Raw genomic sequence first — 19,171 nt, 5'->3', positions numbered from 1 at the left:
TGGAACAATAGACAATTACTGTGAAGGTAGTTCGATGAACCCTCTGTCAAGCACTTCAGTGTGATTTTCAGAGTATCCATGTAGACTACAGAAAGATTTCCGCTACCAGTCACAATAAAAGGTTATTTATTTGTCACACGACCGGTTTCGGGCTTGCGCCCATCCTCAGGTGTTTATACATTCATGTACATGTTTATATTGCTGAAGATCATTGTATAAATAGAAAAAAATATGGACGTGAAAATGATAAGTGTGCAACTAAGTGGAAAAACGCTCACCACAGCGTAACTATAATATTAATGCTTCATCTTTGTGTAAGTACAGATATATTTTCCACAAATGCTGCCTTGCCACTTACAATTGCCCCACTTGTATCTGTTTAGCCACCAGCAATAACTTTTTTGTATTTATACAGCGATCACCAGCAATATGGACTTGTACATGAATGAATAAACACCTGAGGATGGGCGCAAGCCCGAAACCGGTGGTGTGACAAATAAATAAGCTTTTATTGTGACTGGTAGCATAAATTCTACAACCTATAAAGGAACACTCACGGAGTTCAACAGCATCCACTATGGATAAAATTGGTAGTGCTGATACACTCGTCCTCCAGACGGTGTAGTCAAACATGTGTCTCTGCTAGTTTCCTCGCCGTCTCACAGAAGATCATAAAGAGCAACGAAGGACCTTCTGTGTGGAATTGACTAGATTTTGTCGAACATCACCACAGCGGATGAAACATGGGTTCATCACGTCGAACTGGAAACAAAATGGCAATCCATTGACTGGCATCACACAGCCTCTCCTCTGACGAAAATATTCAAATGCGCGCTTTCAGCAGGTAAAGACGTGGCGACCGTCCTCTGGGATATGAAGGGGATATTCTGTTTGATGTCCTTCCTCTACGATCAACTCTGACGTGTACTGCGCTACCCTCAGGAAACTGAACAAACGACTTCGGCGTGTTCGTCGCCAAAATAATACAAACGAACTTCTGCTTCTCTATGACAACGCAAGGCCTCGCACAAGTCTGCGCACCGAGAGGACCTCACAAAACTTCATTGGACTGACCTTCCTCGCCCACCCTACAGCCCGGATCCCGACACTGTTTAGTGTATTTAAGGATGAAATCCGCGGGAAGCAGTACGTGGATGATGGGGAGGTTACTGATGCAGCAAGACGTTGGCATAGACCAGTACAATGCGGGCATACAGGCCCTCCCAGTAAGATGGCGTAAGGCCGGCACATTGAACGGTTTAATATGGAAATCAGCATTTTGTAGCCAAAAGAGTGGGGAATAATATGGTGAATTGGAATCCTGAATAAAATCAACTTGCCTTCTGGAAACAAAATGTTGCGGTACTAACTGAACGCCCTCATAGGTCTAGACACATTCACAGATATGCTGGCGGTGCAGAACTTTTCTTGAAAATGAAATCTTCTTTAGGGTGAGCTTCTTAACTTTCAATGAAGAAATTTTTATATGTACCTTCAGAAAGCTACTAAAATTTTTGCCGGCCCCGGTGGCCGTGCGGTTCTAGGCGCTACAGTCCGGAACCGCGGGACTGCTAGGGTCGTAGGTTCGAATCCTACCCCGGGCATGGATGTGTGATGTCCTTAGGTTAGTTAGGTTTAAGTAGTTCTAAGTTCTAGGGGACTGATGACCTAAGATGTTAAGTCCCATAGTGCTCAGAGCCATTTGAACCATTTTTTGAACTAAAATCTTTATTGGCATTTCGACAGTGCGAGCTAACATCCCAAAGATGTTCGGGCTCACATGCGGTTCCTCTTCGTCGAAATGTCTTGGCTCAAACTCGACTAGGGGTTGAACTACACGTGTCACATTACACACCCTAAACTAGTGACCCTTTGGTTAAATAGTCTGGCTCATGGCACGTTTGTGAAATTGTATGAAACTTACGACGTTAATATAACATCTAACAACAGTAATAATAATATCGCGAGCTAAATTAACGACACAGAAATGATGTAGGCCACACAGATGCGATTTGATTAGATTAATGTTTATTCAAAAAGCAAACTAATATAGGAAGTGGTCGTATTTAGAATAACTATTACACTCGAGCGCATATCCATTTGACACAGTTCGATCATACACAGTCTCATCGCGAATTACAAGTCCTAGACTCCACCTCGTTAACTACGCGAAAAGTTGAGTTCACACCAGGTGCGCGGCTGCTCACCGCTCAGAGATAAAGTCCCGCGATACCACACAACGCGAAATTTTCTAAGTCTTTCACTTCCTAGCTACCAAAAACCCGGCCGTCCGCTATCGCGTCTCCACCAGCACTGTCCCTCTGCTCGTCCCCGGCCGCGTTTCCCGCGCGCCGAACATCCTCGCTCAACTGACTAGTGTAGTTCCCTTTCCTGAAGCCATTGATCTGACTGGCTACAGCTTATTCTACATAATTTTACATTTTAACATATTTAAATAATCAAAGTTCGACCACTTTCACGTTCTAAATAAAGTAACAATAATATCCATAATAAACGTTAAATTATTTTACAAAAACCAATACAATGTCCTTCTTAACCTTGAATGTCACGGCCAGTAGCCTTGCACCAATGTGCTTTCTGATAAATAAATAAAGAACACAAGTAATTATTATGCACTAAACTTTACAACAAATATTCTATTACCAAATGATTCAATAAGGTGTCATGCTGTCATCGTTCAATGTGTCTTGTGTGGAGCAAATGATGATATGATGCTTAACTGAAAATACTGATAATTTAAATTTAATATATCTTTTAAACAAATAAAGTTACAGCGATGATATTTACAACATTTGTCATTTTAATGATGCGCTGCTATACGAAGTGTCGATCGTTACAATCGACCAAAGTGTTCAGATTTTAACATTCAGGTCTTTATTACAAAACTTGTTAATTTCATTTTAACAGTAAATCCTAAACTATTATAGATATGACCAGTATTCAGTTTTATTGGGATCACCATGAAAATTTATGATGGATGGAAGATTAAAATTACTGTGGCCTTCATTCCCTGAATTACTACAGGAGTATTCACAAATGTTTCCCTTTTGGCCACTCTTAGGTCCGCCATATTTAACACTGCTACGTCTCCCTGGCCACAAAAAGCTTCTACGGGGTTTCCCTATGACGTAGGTTCTCGTCTGTCTCACTCGCTGACTCGCACACTATAGCACTTTGACCTCATTCAGCACAATAGACGCCTGTGAATTCCCCATCTTGTGGCGAATCTGCGCTCTTTGTGGCACACGGTCCTGAACGACAGAGTTCGTTTCACAATTCCTAAAGGCTGACTCTTTCGGCCAAGTACTTAAACGAGGTCGAAATGCTTGTTAACTCACAACAGTTTACGTCATCATCTGGTAGACAGAATAAAAATTTTCACAGCTTTTTCGTGATATGCATACGTATGCCCATTTTTGAGCAGTTTACGTACTTTTGTCTACTGTTTCTTGTAGGTACAACACATTAACCGAAGATGTTAAGTTTTTGGTAGTACCAAACTCTTTCAACTGTGTTTTACCAAACTCTTTCAACTGTGTTTTTTTCTTCAAAGTTTATATGTTTTTGTAGGCGCAAGTTCAGGTAATAACTCTCACAAAACACTATTTTCTCTTTTAGCAGTTTATACCTCTTTGGCCAATGTACGAATTGAACTGCTACTATCTATAAAAGGGAGTAATTCTGCTTCCAGATTCAAATACAATAATAGACCACTTACTTGAGCAAAAGAAGCACTGAGCCATGATAAAAATTTGTGGGGCGCTCTTTGTAAGTTGTCTCTTTGCAGATTCTATGAACTCATTCCGTGTATTAGTACACGTTTCCATAACTTATAGCGTCAATGTGTGTTAACGCTAACGCATGCTAAGCTAAAAATTCAGTAAGAAGGTAGCGAGTCTAAATGAATTATATCATCGCTACCATCAAATGTCTCAGATAAATCTCAAATGCCCACACTTGGTGATGTTTCAACACATAAAATTGTTTTATGTATTAACTCAGTGTATAAATAGCTGTCTCAGTACCTGGACTCCAAACTGTGATAGTCTACGTATCCCCAAACTGCATTTAAGAAAGATAACACTTGCGTGTATTGCCTCCTTAAACACAGGAAGGCGAACGGAATGAATTCATTCGCGACTGTGGCGTCACCGTTAGAAAGAGAGGGATATTTTAATCTGTCTAAGATAAAAGCCTGATTTACACTTCTCCTACACATGCGAATAACAATATTAAATACCTGAAGGCGAAAAAATTTTACTAGCTTTTCAAATTTTACCTTTATGATGCTAGGTTGGTTCTGCTTATTTATATGTATATTTTAATTTCGTTAAATCTTTTCTTTATTGCGTTTTACCAGTACTGTTTCCTTTCTTTAAGGAATTACTGGAGCCAGATTCTCACTCGCTTTTGAAGATAAATTATTACAAGTTTCTGCTACAGATGTACTGTTTTTTTTATGAATTTCTCACTCCCGTTAATAGATATTGCGTTGTGTGCTATATTAATTGACTGTTTTCCTTTTGCAAATATTTCGTAAGTATTTTTTTATGTGTTTATTCCTGGATTTTTAAAAACTTTTATCAATATGTTACACTACTTCTCACAATACGAACGCACTCCTCGATCGTTTTTCGTCTACCCGAGGACCCAACAAATCAGACTGTTGATCATATTTTATGGAAATTTTCGCACTTTGTGATGACAATTATCTGCTCATTATTGTGTTGGCAGAAGAGCCAACACCGTGTAGCTAGAGGAGGCCGAAATGCACGCGTTAAGCTCACGCAGACTGGCGTGAGGTCTGGAACAATTAAAGAAGTTGAGTCTAATAAATAAAGTACGTAGTTGATGTAACACTTAACTTTAATCCACAACTGGTGAACATTGCTCTTGTTGATACATTATATAATCTCAATATAACTGGTCATGGCGCCTTGCTAGGTCGTAGCAAATGACGTAGCTGAAGGCTATGCTAAATATCGTCTCGGCAAATGAGAGCGTATTTGTCAGTGTAGCTTCGCTAGCAAAGTCGGCTGTACAACTGGGGCGAGTGCTAGGACGTCTCTCTAGACCTGCCGTGTGGCGGCGCTCGGTCTGCAATTACTGACAGTGGCGACACGCGGGTCCGACGTATACTAGCGGACCGCGGCCGATTTAAAGGCTACCACCTAGCAAGTGTGGTGTCTGGCGGTGACACACTCATGATCCTCCCACGATTTTTTGTATCTGAGTCCATTCCACTGAATGCGATCTGTACATTTGTTATTGTGGTTAATCTCCATTATCATGGTTTTATTTGCGAAAAATTCTTTCTAACAAGTTCATCATTATCTACAGAGTCCGCCAGAAAAATGCATACACTCTTTGTCAGGCTCTATCGAGATATCGATATTATCCTTCGATTTGAGTTACGAGCATGTTGTAGTATGGTCTTTGACTCAACAGATGTCAGTACTTTCATTTCGGTATTGAGAAAACAAGATGGCTGGAGCAAGCTTGACATTCGAGCAAAGAAAATGTATTGTGAAGCGGTTTTTCAGGTTTGATAATGCCACTGAAGTGCAATGTCAGTGGAGGCGGGAGTTTGAAACAGAACCGCCAACCCGCCTAACAATTAAATGCATCATAGCATGTTTGAATTGCATGGAATAATTTGTGATATTCACAAAGGAAGACAGCGTACAACTACAACTCCTGCTTCGTCGGCTCTCGTGTTGGAAACGTCTGTTAATTCTTCACAGATGTCTGATACGGAATGTGCTCGTGAAGTAGGCGTTAGCAGTAAGAGTATTCTGAAAGTTGCAAAGTGTGAAGTTTACATTTCACGATTACTGCACGCGATTAATGATGACGATTCTGATCGCCGAATGCAATTTTGCGAATGGTATCAGCAAATGGTAACTGATGACGAACAATTTGTGACGCAGGTAGTGTAGAGTGACGAGGCACGATTAAAAATTTATGGAACCGTGAATCGGCGTAACAGTGTGTACTGGGCACCGGAAAATCCGCATGTGTATGTGGATAAAGCGGTCAGTCTACCAGGGATTCATGTGTGGCATGCACTATCATCTAGGGGCTTAGTAGGACCCTTTTTCTTTGATGCTACTGTCACTGGAGAAGTGTACCTAGAAATGTTGCCCAAATCAATTTTTCCAAGTATATGTGCGCTTTATGGATCTGATGAAGAGGTCTTCTACCAACAAAACGGGGCGCCACCACACTACCACCTAGACGTATGAGCTTTCCTGTATGTCAGTTTTCTGGGGCATTGGACTGGACGAAGAGGGCCCATTCAGTTCCCTCCACGGTGCCAGATCTAACACCTATGGACTTTTACTTGTGGGGAACTGTGAAAGATAAGAAGCCATGCACGCTGTAGGAACTTCGCCAGGAGATTACAGCGACATGTGCAGCGCTCTCCACTGTAACAATGACTGACGTAGTTGCATCGACCGCTCGTCGTTCTGTTATGTGTATAGCCGCCAACGGTGAACGTTTTGAACATTTAAAGCAACCATGCGCTAAACTGAAGGTTGTACAACATGTATGATCAAGCATTAAATGTAAAATAAACACATAAGTATTACTATTCGTTCCTTAACGTGTGTATACATTTTTTGCGGCGAACTCAGTACTTCTATATCTACAACTATACTCAGCAACCCAGGCTGCGATGTGTGGCGGAGGGTACCATTGTCACCTCCCTACCTTTCCTCTTAAGCTCCAGAGCAATAATCACCAAAGAACTCCGTAGGCTACTAGTACCGATTCCTATGACAATTACTATTGATGCTCAGTAGCTTCTGTTGGGGATCTCCAGCTGGGGCTAACATTCCTATAAGCAACTCTCTCAGCAAAGACCATTACAGTGTTAATCAGACTCCTTACTTGTTGTGGAGAGTCGGATAACAATCCAGGAATTTTCGTTGTGTCTTTTCTTGAGAATCATTTTGCTTGTATAAAAGGAACTGATATGGATTGCGCTTTAAAAAAATCCTTATTTAAACTTGAGTTAATAGTGTCATACAACAGTTTAAACCGTAACTTCGTATTACACCACAAAAGCCCATAACGACACCTACAGTTGAAGCCGCTATCTTTGATGAATAGGTCTGCGAACCCACGGAAGCTTTGTGGCAGGACCTGCTGCTATGTCTCCAAAAATGAATGCTGCTCAATGAAGACCAGTCTACTGACTCCATATTTCTCTTAATAACACGAGCTGCTTCTAGGAATGAATTTCGGCTGCAACGTCAAATAGGGGCACTGATCCTGCAGCTTAGACGTGTAAGGTGAAAGCCACTCTGGTGCTGGGTTTACGAATGGCACCAAACAGTTAACAGGGGAAGGGAAGCACGAGGCAGAATACTTACGATGGAAAGCACCCAGCGGCCGCCGATTAATGTGCCCGAGTGAGCGATGCTGGCGGCAGTCGCGACGTCCCACTCCACCATCACTCCGGAGACGTCCATCTGGAACACAGAGAGTGCTTCGGCATCAAGTAACTGTCACCCTTACCGCTGGCAGAGAGGACTGCGTATGTATACTGTCTGTTTACACAGAGAGCAGCTCGCATACATCGTGAAAACTGAGATCACCCACCTTTATCGTAGGAGCTTTTAGAATAACATTGGATGGTAGTATATAAGAGACACTGCTCTACTTTTCTATTTATCTACATTACATTAGCCAGAGTTCTATGGATGCTGCCAAGAGCGGTCTCTATGATGTGAAAACAAATTTGTGATGTACATTTTATTTAAGTATGATATAAAGAAATGACTTAGCATTATGAATTATAATATCACAGAGCTCATATTAATTACGAGGGTGAGTCAAATGAAAACCTTAAATTTGTAACAACAAATCGAAATTTCGCGCCGTTATCCTGTAAGTTGATAAGCGTGCTACAACCAGCGTGCAGAATGGCCTGTAGATGGCAGCATAGACGTGAACGACACATTTACCCATGGTAACGGATGGCTTACTGTAGCCATTGTTCGTGGAGGTACAGGAGTTCCAAATGTCCCTGGCCAGGAAAGTTTCGTCGACAGAGACATCATCGCCTACCGCACCTATCACATTGTAGAATTAGCTAATAAAGATTTTGGAAAATCTGCATATATATGTCTACCTCTGCCTTATCCTTGTATACACGTAGTAAGAGAAAACTGTCTGTAAATGAGTCTCTTTTTGTCTGGATTAAAGGGAAAGGTGTATGTGAGTACATTAAATTTGTTGCTGATTGTACATTGTATTTTTATAAATAAAGTCGCAGTATCTGTATAAAGAGGGCCGCCCCACTTGCGCTTGCACCAGGGAAGAACAGCGTTCTATTATTCGGTTTTTGCGTAGTGAAGGTGTGAAACCTATTGAAATTAATCGTCGAACGAAGGTTCAGTACGGTGATGCATGTTTGTCACAGCAGCAAGTCTACGAATGGAGTAGGAAGTTCGCAAATGGTGTGACTTCAGTGGAAGATGCTCCTCGTCCAGGTCAGGCACAACGAGTTGTGAATCCACAGAACATTGCAGCAGTTGGAGCCATAGTGAAGGAAAACCGCGAAATGACACTGAATGACATTGAAGCATGTTTACAGATTAGTCATGGATCAGCACACCACATTGTGCATGATGTGCTCCAGTTCCACAAAGTGTTGCAACAATCACAGACCTGCATTTTGAGTGTCTTCCTTATCCACCATACTCACCAGACCTTTCCCCAAGCGATTTCCATGTTTGGACCACTCAAAGACGCAATGGGAGGAAAGAAGTTCCGTTCTGATGAAGAGGTACGCCACGCGTTGGATGAGAGGTTGCGCGGACTACCAAAAGAATTTTTTTCTAAAGGAATTTATGCACTTTGTAAGTGCTGGAGGAATTGCACTGAGCGTGGGGGAGATTATGTTGAAAAGTTATACAGCTTTGTACCACTTCCGCACAATAAATAATATTTTAAAAAATATTTAAGGTTTTCATTTGACTCACCCTCGTACAAAAGAAATTAAAATATCAATTTTTAGAAATTTTGTGGAGATACTCTTCAATGGAATAGAACGAGTTGCCTAACAGAAAGTTCTTTAATTTAGCCTTAAAATCCATCGTATTACCCATAAGACATTTAATATACTCCGTCAGATTATTGAATACACATCTAGACACGTATCTCACTCCTTTCTATGCCAGAAGTTTTTTATAGAACGAAGGGCGTTCAATAAGCAACGCAACATATTTTCTTTATTATTTATTCCACACTCTTCTGGCTAAAAGACCTTATTTTTCAAGATAATCTCCGTTCAGTGTGACGGCCCTACGTCACCTTACTGGAATGACCTGATTGCCCGCTCGGTACTACTCTACTGGTCGACGTCGGTATCGACGTCTTGCTGCATAAATGACCTCCACATTATCAACGTATTGCTTCCTGCGGAGTGGATCCTTCATTGGGCCAAACAGATGGAAGTTGAAAGGTGCGAGATGGTGGCTGGAGGATGGATGAGGAAGAACAGTCCAATGAGGTTCTGTGAGCTCCTCTCGGGTGCGCAGACGTGTGTGAGGCCTTATGTTGTCATGGAGTAGAAGTTCGTTTACAATTTTGTGCTTTTTTTATTTTATTTTATCGTACGGCTAGGGCCCCCGTCGGGCAGACCGTTCGCTGGGTGCCGGTCTTTCAATTTGACGCCACTTCGGCAGCCTGCAGTCGATGAGGATGATGGGATGATGATGAGGACAGCGCAACACCCAGTCTCTGGGCGGAGAAAATTCCCTGACCCAGCCGGGAATCGAACCCGGGCCCAGAGAATCGACAATCCGTTACGCTGGCCATTCAGCTACCGGGGGCGGACAGTTTTGTGGTGATGAACACACTGAAATCTTTTCTTCAGTTTCCTTAGGGAAGCACAAATGTAGTACTTCAGAACTGATCGTTGCACCATGAGGTAGGACATCAAAGAGAGTCCCAGAAGAAGTGATGAACCCATATTTCATTGCCTGCGACGATGTTCGACAAAACTGTCGCGATCAGCCTCGTAGCGCGCAAGCAATTCCCTCCACCCCCCGACACGGTCTTTCGTTGCTCCTTATTATCTTCTGTTAGGTTGCGAGGAAGCCAGCAGGCTCACACCTTTGAGTATCCCAACCGGTGGGCGAGTGCTTCAGCACTACCAACACAGACGTCCAATTGTGCAGCGAGGTTTTTGTGATCCTTCGACACCTCGAAAGAGAGAGTCTGCACGTTCCAACATCGCAGCAGTCACAGCTGCGTGCGGCCGGCTGGCACGCCGGAGATCGACACGTTTTCTTCTGGACCTCGTAGCGTTGATGACAGACGCCTCGCTTACCGACTCACTCTGCTTTGTTTTACTGCCTGGTCTTCGTAGACATTCTGCAAGCGCCTATGAATATCTGCGACGCCCTGATTTACCACTAAAAGAAACTCAGTGACAGCTCTCTGCCTGGAATCCACCTCCGTTATAGACGCCGATTTGGTGGCTATGTATAACGCCGCTATCTATCGGAACTTCATGAAGCTAAAGGCGCTGAAACGAGATTATTCCACTTTGTCCCACAACAAATTCCGCATTTTTTCAACCTTAATTGGCCTAGAAAAAAAAATTTCCTTGCTTACTTATGAAGCGCTCCTCGTGAATCGTTTGAAAGTATGTTGGAATGTTTACTTGCATGAGAGGCTGCGCAAGTGCTAAGTCTTTGTCGTAAATTTTTAGCTCCAAAAAGCTTTCTTACAGTTCTGAGTAGCTACTGCACTTCTATCCTAAAACATGTGAATAATCACTGCTGTTTATAGATTTCTCGTTCCATGCGACAGGCAGATCGCTTGATTTTATTGCTGTCTCATTGGTTATGTATTTATAAATACCCACGACATACTTCACCACATCAACATTTGACATACGAGTGTATCAGACACGGAAATACTTTCTGTTGTGCATCACAAATTCCAAGTTTGTCCACTGTTCCGATCGCTGTCATGCTTCCATTATTGTCGAAGAAAGCATTTATTTGTTCCATAGATGGTACATGAATAAAAATGCGTTTCCCGTTGCTAACAATTTCAGTTCTGTTATATAGCTCCTCAGCCAGGAAGGAAGCAACAGCGTTCCACGGTTCGGTTGCTGTTCGTAAGTATGTTTTATCGTTTCGAAAAACAGGTTTACCAGAAATAAGTAGCGCGTTAAATCTCACGAATCATGTCGGAACCGATATCTGGAAGCGTTAATTTACACAGAGCAACAGTTGCTTTGCTGCAAGGGTATTTGGAAGTGATTTCATATTAATTTGATGCCCTAAATTCAAACATGGCATTTTTGCGTAAGTGCTCAAATTTTTATAATATAACATTTCAGTGAAAAATATGTTGGATTGTTTTAAGTTAAGAACTGAAATGAAATTAAAAAATTACATAGAATTTTTCGTATTATATTATACAAATATTATTATGTATACAAAACCAATTAATTGCTGAACACTTCGGAAGGTTCTTTTTCGTGACATTCTTGAATGTATTTTGGAACAGTACCTGTTTAATCGCCAGCAGTACCTGCCGTCATGTGCTTATCCCACCTTCCTTGGCAGCTATCCTCCACAGTTTTAATATCCTGGTGAAATCATTCACCTTGTTCCTCACTGGCAGCTGGTAAATTTCCAGAAAAAGGATTAAGTGACAGCGTAAATTACTGTGCATCTTAATATCCATGTTACAGCTAAGGGATTTGAAACTGTTAAGCATCTCGTTTACCAGTTCAGTGTAGTTTCCAGCTCTGCGTTGGCCCAGAAAATTTCCGACAACTGCAACATATAAAGTAGAGGCAATTCGCTCAGCCTCATTCGTCGAAAGCACGAACGCAGGATGCTTAATGAATTGTCCTATTTTCACACCGTCAAATATTTCTGCTTTAATTTTTCCGCACACAACGGAGAAATTTTTTTCCCTTTATATGCAAAGCCTTATCCGTTCTTATTATGAGCCTTTATAGACTGATTTATAAGGCTCAGCTTGATATGCAGTGGAGAAAAGGAGATTTTTCTCTCGTACAACAGAGGGGTTATTAATGACATTCTTTCCGTCAATGTCCATGTTTTCTCTTGTAGGCCACTCTTTTCTGACCCAGTGATGTGTTTTGTCACTGATACTCCAGAGGCACAAGAAGCAATGATATGTGGTACGGCTACTTCGCTGTCCAAGGAGAAAGTTTACCACATTTAAGTCTGCACAAATCATTCCAATGCCGAAGCTGTCGTGTTATGTTCTTTGATTTTGGTTGACTAAGCAATTGGAGTTGAATCGTATTTGTTCACGTTGATGTAGAAGGACAAATTTCAAACTTCGCTTTCAGCTGTCAATAAATATACGCCAATTATCTGGAAAATATTCAGGAAGACCCATATTTTTTTCTAAGAGTCCTGTAATTTCGAGACAAAATATAAGATAGTCTTCTGGAGAGAAAAAAGGTAGTAAAACATTTTCTCTTCTACGGTAAATTTTTGCGTTCAACCTGGAAGCCAGCAATGCATAAGCTTCTTTTGACGGGTTGACATCTCTGGTGATTCCATTTATCCAACCTCATTGAATCGATGACGCTTGGCGACCTCGCTTTAAGAGAAGAGCAATACAGTAGTACTTATGCCGTCTGCACACGGGACGAAGTAGCTAAAGTTGAAGCGGCGCTCTACGAGTTTTGTGACGTCACTTACTGCTATTTCACGTTGGGGAGCCAAATCGTCATGTGAAACGCAAAATAAGTTCTACGATATTTCGGCGACGTGTCACGTAAAGTAGAACCAATAGGAAGCAAGAACGTTCCCTAGTCATACTTAGAAACCTTGAGGCCCACAGAAAACAAGATGCCTTTGTATTTTTCATGTTCAGTATAGACCGATATTCGGTGGGTTTTATGTTGTACTTTACACCCTATGAATATATGCTGTTTCTAAACACCAGCCCATTGAGCGTCTCGAGAACGAATCGTTATTGGTACAACTTGTTGTAATAAAACGACGGGAAACTTCAGGCTGGTGAGTAAATAATTTCATCGCTATAACTCACATGTTCTGAGAATAAGCCGTTTAAGGCAACAGCACATTGAAGATTTATGAAAAACGTGTCCTCATTGTTAGGATTTGTTACAATAAATGTAAATTAATTACATTTCGGCGATTAAAGCCTGTAAAAGATTAAGACATGAAATACAAAATCTCCGAGAATGAAGATACATTCTTGCGTAGTGGGTGAAGGTACCACATTACGAAAGCGAGATTGCATCGTTAGAAGGTTCAAGTTCTGTAATATCTAACTTTTTAAACTTCGTGTTTTTTAAAAGTCTGTGGGACTTTCTTACGAAAGTAACAGTAATAAATTATGTAGTAGTTGATGTTATGTAAACATAAGTACGTTCTCTGCTAGGAAAGAGTTTGTTCGATTTGACGAAGCTGATGCTCTTACTAACTGGACATGTATCCTTCCTTCTTCTCTTATCACATGTTCACGATTATTAAAGTTTTTACTTACGTGTATCACAGAAAGAACAACATGACTAGCGTATGTACAAGGGAGGAAATTTGCGTTTTAAAAGAGCTAACGTAAGGATTTTACGTGCGTCCATTTTCACGAACAAACTGTACTGTTTGCGTGCAAAATAGAGCTGATAACGGCCGCTGGTGAGCGCTGAGAGCACAAAATCACGTTAACGAGATCGTCTCGTGTGACGACGGTGGAGTATTTCGTGACGCCGATATCCCGTCACGTCAATGTTTAGCCGCCTCCTTTCGTTTGCCGGTGGCTTTACCCAGTGCGCTACCGTGTTCAGTAACGTGAACTCATAAAGATACCGAGTCGTTTTAGACTCACGTTCACCTGGTAAAACAAAGTGCAGACTAACGACGTTTGCATATAAACAATGGCACGGGACTAACAAACGTTTACGACAGCACAGCCGTGGCGATTCATCAGACTGCTTCCTTGTAAGTCTTTTGAGTAACTTGGAGGAATAAATGCACACTAGAAAGAAACCAGTGGTTGTAATATTATGTTGTGTCCTGAGACTGGAATCCAGTTTTTCTATTTATTTTAACCAAAATTTGCCCTTTAATTTAGCTTATTGTTAAATTACAATCTAAAGTAATATTTATGCCACGCACACACACATCTCCAAACACTGATATACATTAAAGAGCCAAAGAAACTGGTACATCTGCCTAATATCGTGTAGGGCCCCCGCGAGCACACAGAATTGCCGCAACACGACGTGGCGTGGACTCGACTAATGTCTGAAGTAGTGCTGGAGGAAACTGACATCATGAATCCTGCAGGGCTGTCCATAAATCCGTAGGAGTAGGACGGGGTGGAGATCTCTTCTGAACAGCAGATTGTAAGGCATCCCAGATGTGCTCAATAATGTCCATGTCTGCGGAGTTTGGTGGCCAGCGCAAGTGTTTAAACTCAGAAGCGTGTTCCTGGAGCCACTCTGTAGCAATTCTGGAAGCGTGGGGTGTCGCATTCCTCTGTTGGAATTTCCCAAGTCCGTCGGCATGCACAACGGACATGAATGGATGCTTACGTACGTGTCACCTGTCAGAGCCGTATCTAGACGTATTAGGGATCCCATGACACTCCAACAACACATGCCCCACACCATTATAGAGCCTTCATAACCTTGAACAGTCCCCTGCTGACATGCAGGGTCCATGTATTGATAAGGTTGTCTCCATACTCGTACATGTCCATCCGCTTGACACAATGTGAAACGAGACTTGTCCGACCAGGCAACAAGTTTCCAGTCATCAACAATCCAATGTCGGTGTTAACGGGCACAGGCGAGGAGAAAAGCTTTGTGTCGTGCACTCATTAAGGGTACTCGAGTGGTCCTTCGTCTCCGAAAGCCCATATCGATTATGTGTCGTTGAATGTTTCTCACGCTGACACTTGCTGACGGTCCAGCATTGAAATTTTGCGGAAGGGTTGTACTTCTGTTACGTTGAACGATTCCCTTCAGTCATCGTTGGTCCCGTTCTTGCCAGGTATTTTTCCGGCCGCAGCGATAACGGAGATTTGATGTTTTACCGGATTCCTGATATTCACGGTACGCTCGTGAAATGGTCGAACCGGAAAATCCCCTCTTCGGCGCTACCTCGAAGATACTGTGTCCCATCACTTGTGCGCTGATTATAACACCAGCTTTCTTAAATCTTGATAACTTGCCATTGTAGCTGCAGTAACCGATCTAATAACTGCGCCAGACACTTGTTGTCTTACATACCGTTGCCGACCGCAGCGCCGTATTCTGCCTGTTTACACATCTCCGTATTTGAATATGCAGGCCTGTACCAGTTTCTTTGGTGCTTCAGTGTATCATAAAGTATGTCCGAGGCCACACGTTATAATAATTATCATTTTAGGTGAAAATGTTCATGCAGACATACGATCGCTTCCGAACTGTTCCCTAAAATATATAGTTATTAGCATAATGTAACAAATTTTATTACCTATTTCCATGTTTTATTTACTTACCTGGCTATCAGGTTCCACTTTCACAGCGGTAACTAGTAATTTCCAAGCGCTCACAATGAATCCGCAACAGTTCACAGTCTTAAACAGGTCGCAATACATTTTCATTAAGGTCACCGTCAAATTCAGTGAATTTTAGAACACAGGAAAATATGTGCAACTACGTTCCTTTATGAGGGTAGTAGTGTACGAGATGCGGTCTACCCGCCCATCCTGCATAACCGCCTTCCTTCTGTATACCTTGGTTTTCATTCAGCTCGTAGAATAAGAACTAAACGGCGTTAGGTCTGCAGATCTTAGTGGCCACACAATGGCATTATCACAAGCAATCTACCGATCAGGGAAAGAAATGTTGTTTTGCACCAATACTAGAATTGGACTGGCTCCAATGTCCTTGATGTACGTCACATCTCGTGAGATCAATTGGAACATCTTTTGATTGTTCAATTATTTTATATCTCGAAAACAGTTAAGCCTGCCATGGAAAGTGCAACAGGCGTGCTACTAGCGAAAAAGGTATTCCATTTCGGAATCATTTGCTTTAAATTGCCGTTTATGTCATACGTCATAAGTAATGAAATCAGCTATTAACACATAACCTTACCTCACTACACACACACACACATACACACACACACACACACACACACACACACACACACACACGTGCAAGCACACACAAATAATAGTAGAATTAATCAGAGTTTGTAAAATGCATGCTATGAAGCCCACTTAAAGCCCGTTGCTAAACTTTGTACAGAAATGCGTGGCTGGTAGCATGCAACGCAGCACAGGTTGCCCCAAACCTTCAGTGTCAAAACTATACGGTACTCTGAGACAAGGAGAGAATAATCCCAAATAAATACACTTCGTCACAAAAAGTGGTCGGACGTCACTGTAACTTCGTACATGTGCACACCACCATCTGGTATGTAAATGATTAAGGTTGAAATTCTCTGTGACAGATAAGACGGCCACCAGGGTACATTAGTGTTGTTCGTGTTTAGTGTTGTTACCAGGCCTCGTAGGATATAACAGGAGTGTGGATAGCATCAGATGTTGCGTGATAACTCAGAATGATACGGAGACGCCGTGTGTTCGTATGAGACAGCGATATCAGCACCTGACAGTGTTCGCAAGCGCCATCCTTATGGGTCCCCATTCGACAGACAGGTCGAATCGTGCAATATCTATATTTGCAGGGTAGTCAGATTTGACAGTGGCCCGATGTTTGACTGCCTGGGAACATGAGGGCGCCGGCCGGAGTGGCTGAGAGGTTCTAGGCGCTTCAGTCTGGAACCGCGCTACCGCTACGGTCGCAGGTTCGAATCCTGCCTCGGGCGTGGATGTGTGTGATGTCCTTAGGTTAGTTGGGTTTAAGTAGTTCTAAGTTCTAGGGGACTGATGACGTCATAAATTAAGTCCCATAGTGCTCAGAGCCATTTGAAACATTTGAACATGAGGGCAGGCAGTCTCGTCGCCAAGATTGCAGTCGACAACGTTCACCAAGGGAGTACCGCAGTATTATGTCCACCAGGAAGATCATAACCACATTATCACCTGCCATCCGAGAATAAGTGATGGACTCCCTGCAACATTCTGCGTCGTCCTCCACCATCGGTCAGAGACTAGCAGCAGCCGAACTGGGGAATTACTGTACAGTGCACAGGCTGCTGTTAACGCCGCAACACAAACGGCTGCGTTTGGAGTGGGGCTGTCACTGAACAACATGGACTGATGATGAATGGCGTCACACTGTGTCCAGGGATGAACCGCGGTTCTGCGCTAGCCCCCAGATGACCATCATCGGCGAGCATTTCGGCGACGTTGTTGTTTGGAGGGTCGCAGCGGTAGTACTCTCGGGGGCAAGGTGACGGGAGCCATCAGCATGACTTCAGGTCACGGATGCTAGTCACTGAAGGACGTCTGACAGCAAGACGATACGTCACGTACATCATGCGTTCTCATGCGTTACCTTTCATGTGACAACACTGTTGTGACATTTTTCAACGGAAAAATGCTCGTGAACACATGGTACGTGATTTTACGAAGTGTACACGTGATGTTGAGGTACTCTCCCGACCAGCAAGATCCCCAGATATGTCTTCGACAGAACAGATGCGAGACCATCTCGAATGTCAAGCCCACCCCAGTACCAGTAGCCAGGATATCAAGGAACAGTTACAACAGTTGTGGGCCATCTTGAGTCAGGACAGGATACCATGGTCACAGGGGCTGCAACGCCATGCTGATACAATAGTTCAAATGGCTCTGAGCACTATGGGACTTAACATCTGACGTCATCAGTCCCCTAGAACTTAGAACTACTTAAACCTAACTAACCTAAGGACATCACACACATCCATGCCCGAGGCAGGATTCGAACCTGCGACTGTAGCGGTCGCGAGGTTCCAGAGTGAAGCGCCTAGAACCGCTCGGCCACACCGGCCGGCGCCATGCTGATAAGTGGGCTTTTACTGACAAGTAGTTTGTAAATGTCACTCGAGTTTGTAATCACTAAAATAATCCCACATACCATGTAAACCAGTAAAGTTTCATTTCGTTTCCTCCTCGCCTTTTGGGTGCTTCACTTTTTTGACACGAACTGTGTTTAGTTTTTCCTTATAGAAACCACTTGAGCCGTGCTGCGGCTTGCGTTGGTGCTGTTTGTACGTTTCCTCCTGCTGTTGGAGGCCAGACGGTATCGTTTAGTTGGCATGGCTGCGGTTGTTTGTCTTCTTCTCGTGTTGACTGGCGCCACTCGGTTTCACAAGCGTTGCTCAAATGGTTCAAATGGCTCCGAGCGCTATGGGACTTAACTGCTGCGGTCATCAGTCCCCTAGATCTACTTAAACCTAACTAACCTAAGGACATCACATACATCCATGCTCGAGGCAGGATTTGAACCTGCGACAGTAGCGGTCGCGCGGTTCCAGACTGTAGCGCCTAGAACCGCTCGGCCACCCCGGCCGGCGCAAGCGTTGCCCGTCCGCTAGTGGCAGCAGCGGCAGTTATCGATATGTAGTAAGTGTTGCCCTAGCTTTGGGTCGACGTCATTGTTTTGGCCGGGTCGTGCGAGTGGCGAGTTCGGTGGGGGACAGGAGATGCCAGGTCCGTGGAGTGCGCGAACACGCTGGGACTGCTGGCGGCACACATGGACTGCCGGATGGTAGGGCTGTGGTCACGAGGATGCACGACTTCGTCGTAAACCGGATCCTCCAGGGTTTAAGACAAGTGCATTTCAATTCAGGTAGAGAAACCTCCACCATTGTGACATCTCGCGATTCTCAAGTGACCTGGGTTCTTGTTGCTGCTTGCATTGTCGCCGAGGCGAAGAGCAGTGAGTGGAGTGCTTGGGGAAGGCGGATATGATTAGATTTCCTCGACTTAATTGTTACTATTTACTGCGTTCAACTTGTTACAATTTGTTAAGTTCAAGCAGCGGTAATTTTTTTTGCCTGGCCTGGGGGTTAGTGTATGTAATAGCAGTGTACATTTCCTCACATTGCCATTGCTGTCCGGTAAGGCGCGTAGTATTGACAGCTTTGTAGATTGTAGGCCAGTTGGTGATCCCTCTACTCTGGTGGTAATGATTCCTTTCTCGTTCCGGGAGCTCTAAACACAG

The 19,171-nt window shown here is 43.1% G+C and overlaps 1 protein-coding gene across 1 annotated transcript in view; it reads right to left on the bottom strand.

Moving 5' to 3' along the window:
- LOC126176535 (peroxisomal leader peptide-processing protease-like) overlaps positions 1-19,171 on the bottom strand; it is a 1,185,809-nt gene that overhangs the window by 88,328 nt on the left and 1,078,310 nt on the right. Inside the window, exon 6 of the mRNA XM_049923692.1 lies at positions 7,401-7,499. Within this exon, the coding sequence (XP_049779649.1) occupies positions 7,401-7,499 (99 nt within the window). The remainder of the gene's footprint in view (positions 1-7,400; positions 7,500-19,171) is intronic.

This window comes from Schistocerca cancellata, chromosome 3 (assembly GCF_023864275.1).
Source record: "Schistocerca cancellata isolate TAMUIC-IGC-003103 chromosome 3, iqSchCanc2.1, whole genome shotgun sequence".
NCBI lineage: Eukaryota > Metazoa > Arthropoda > Insecta > Orthoptera > Acrididae > Schistocerca > Schistocerca cancellata.
The sequence above is the reverse complement of the archived record's forward strand: the minus strand, read 5'-3'. Positions and strand labels throughout refer to the sequence as shown.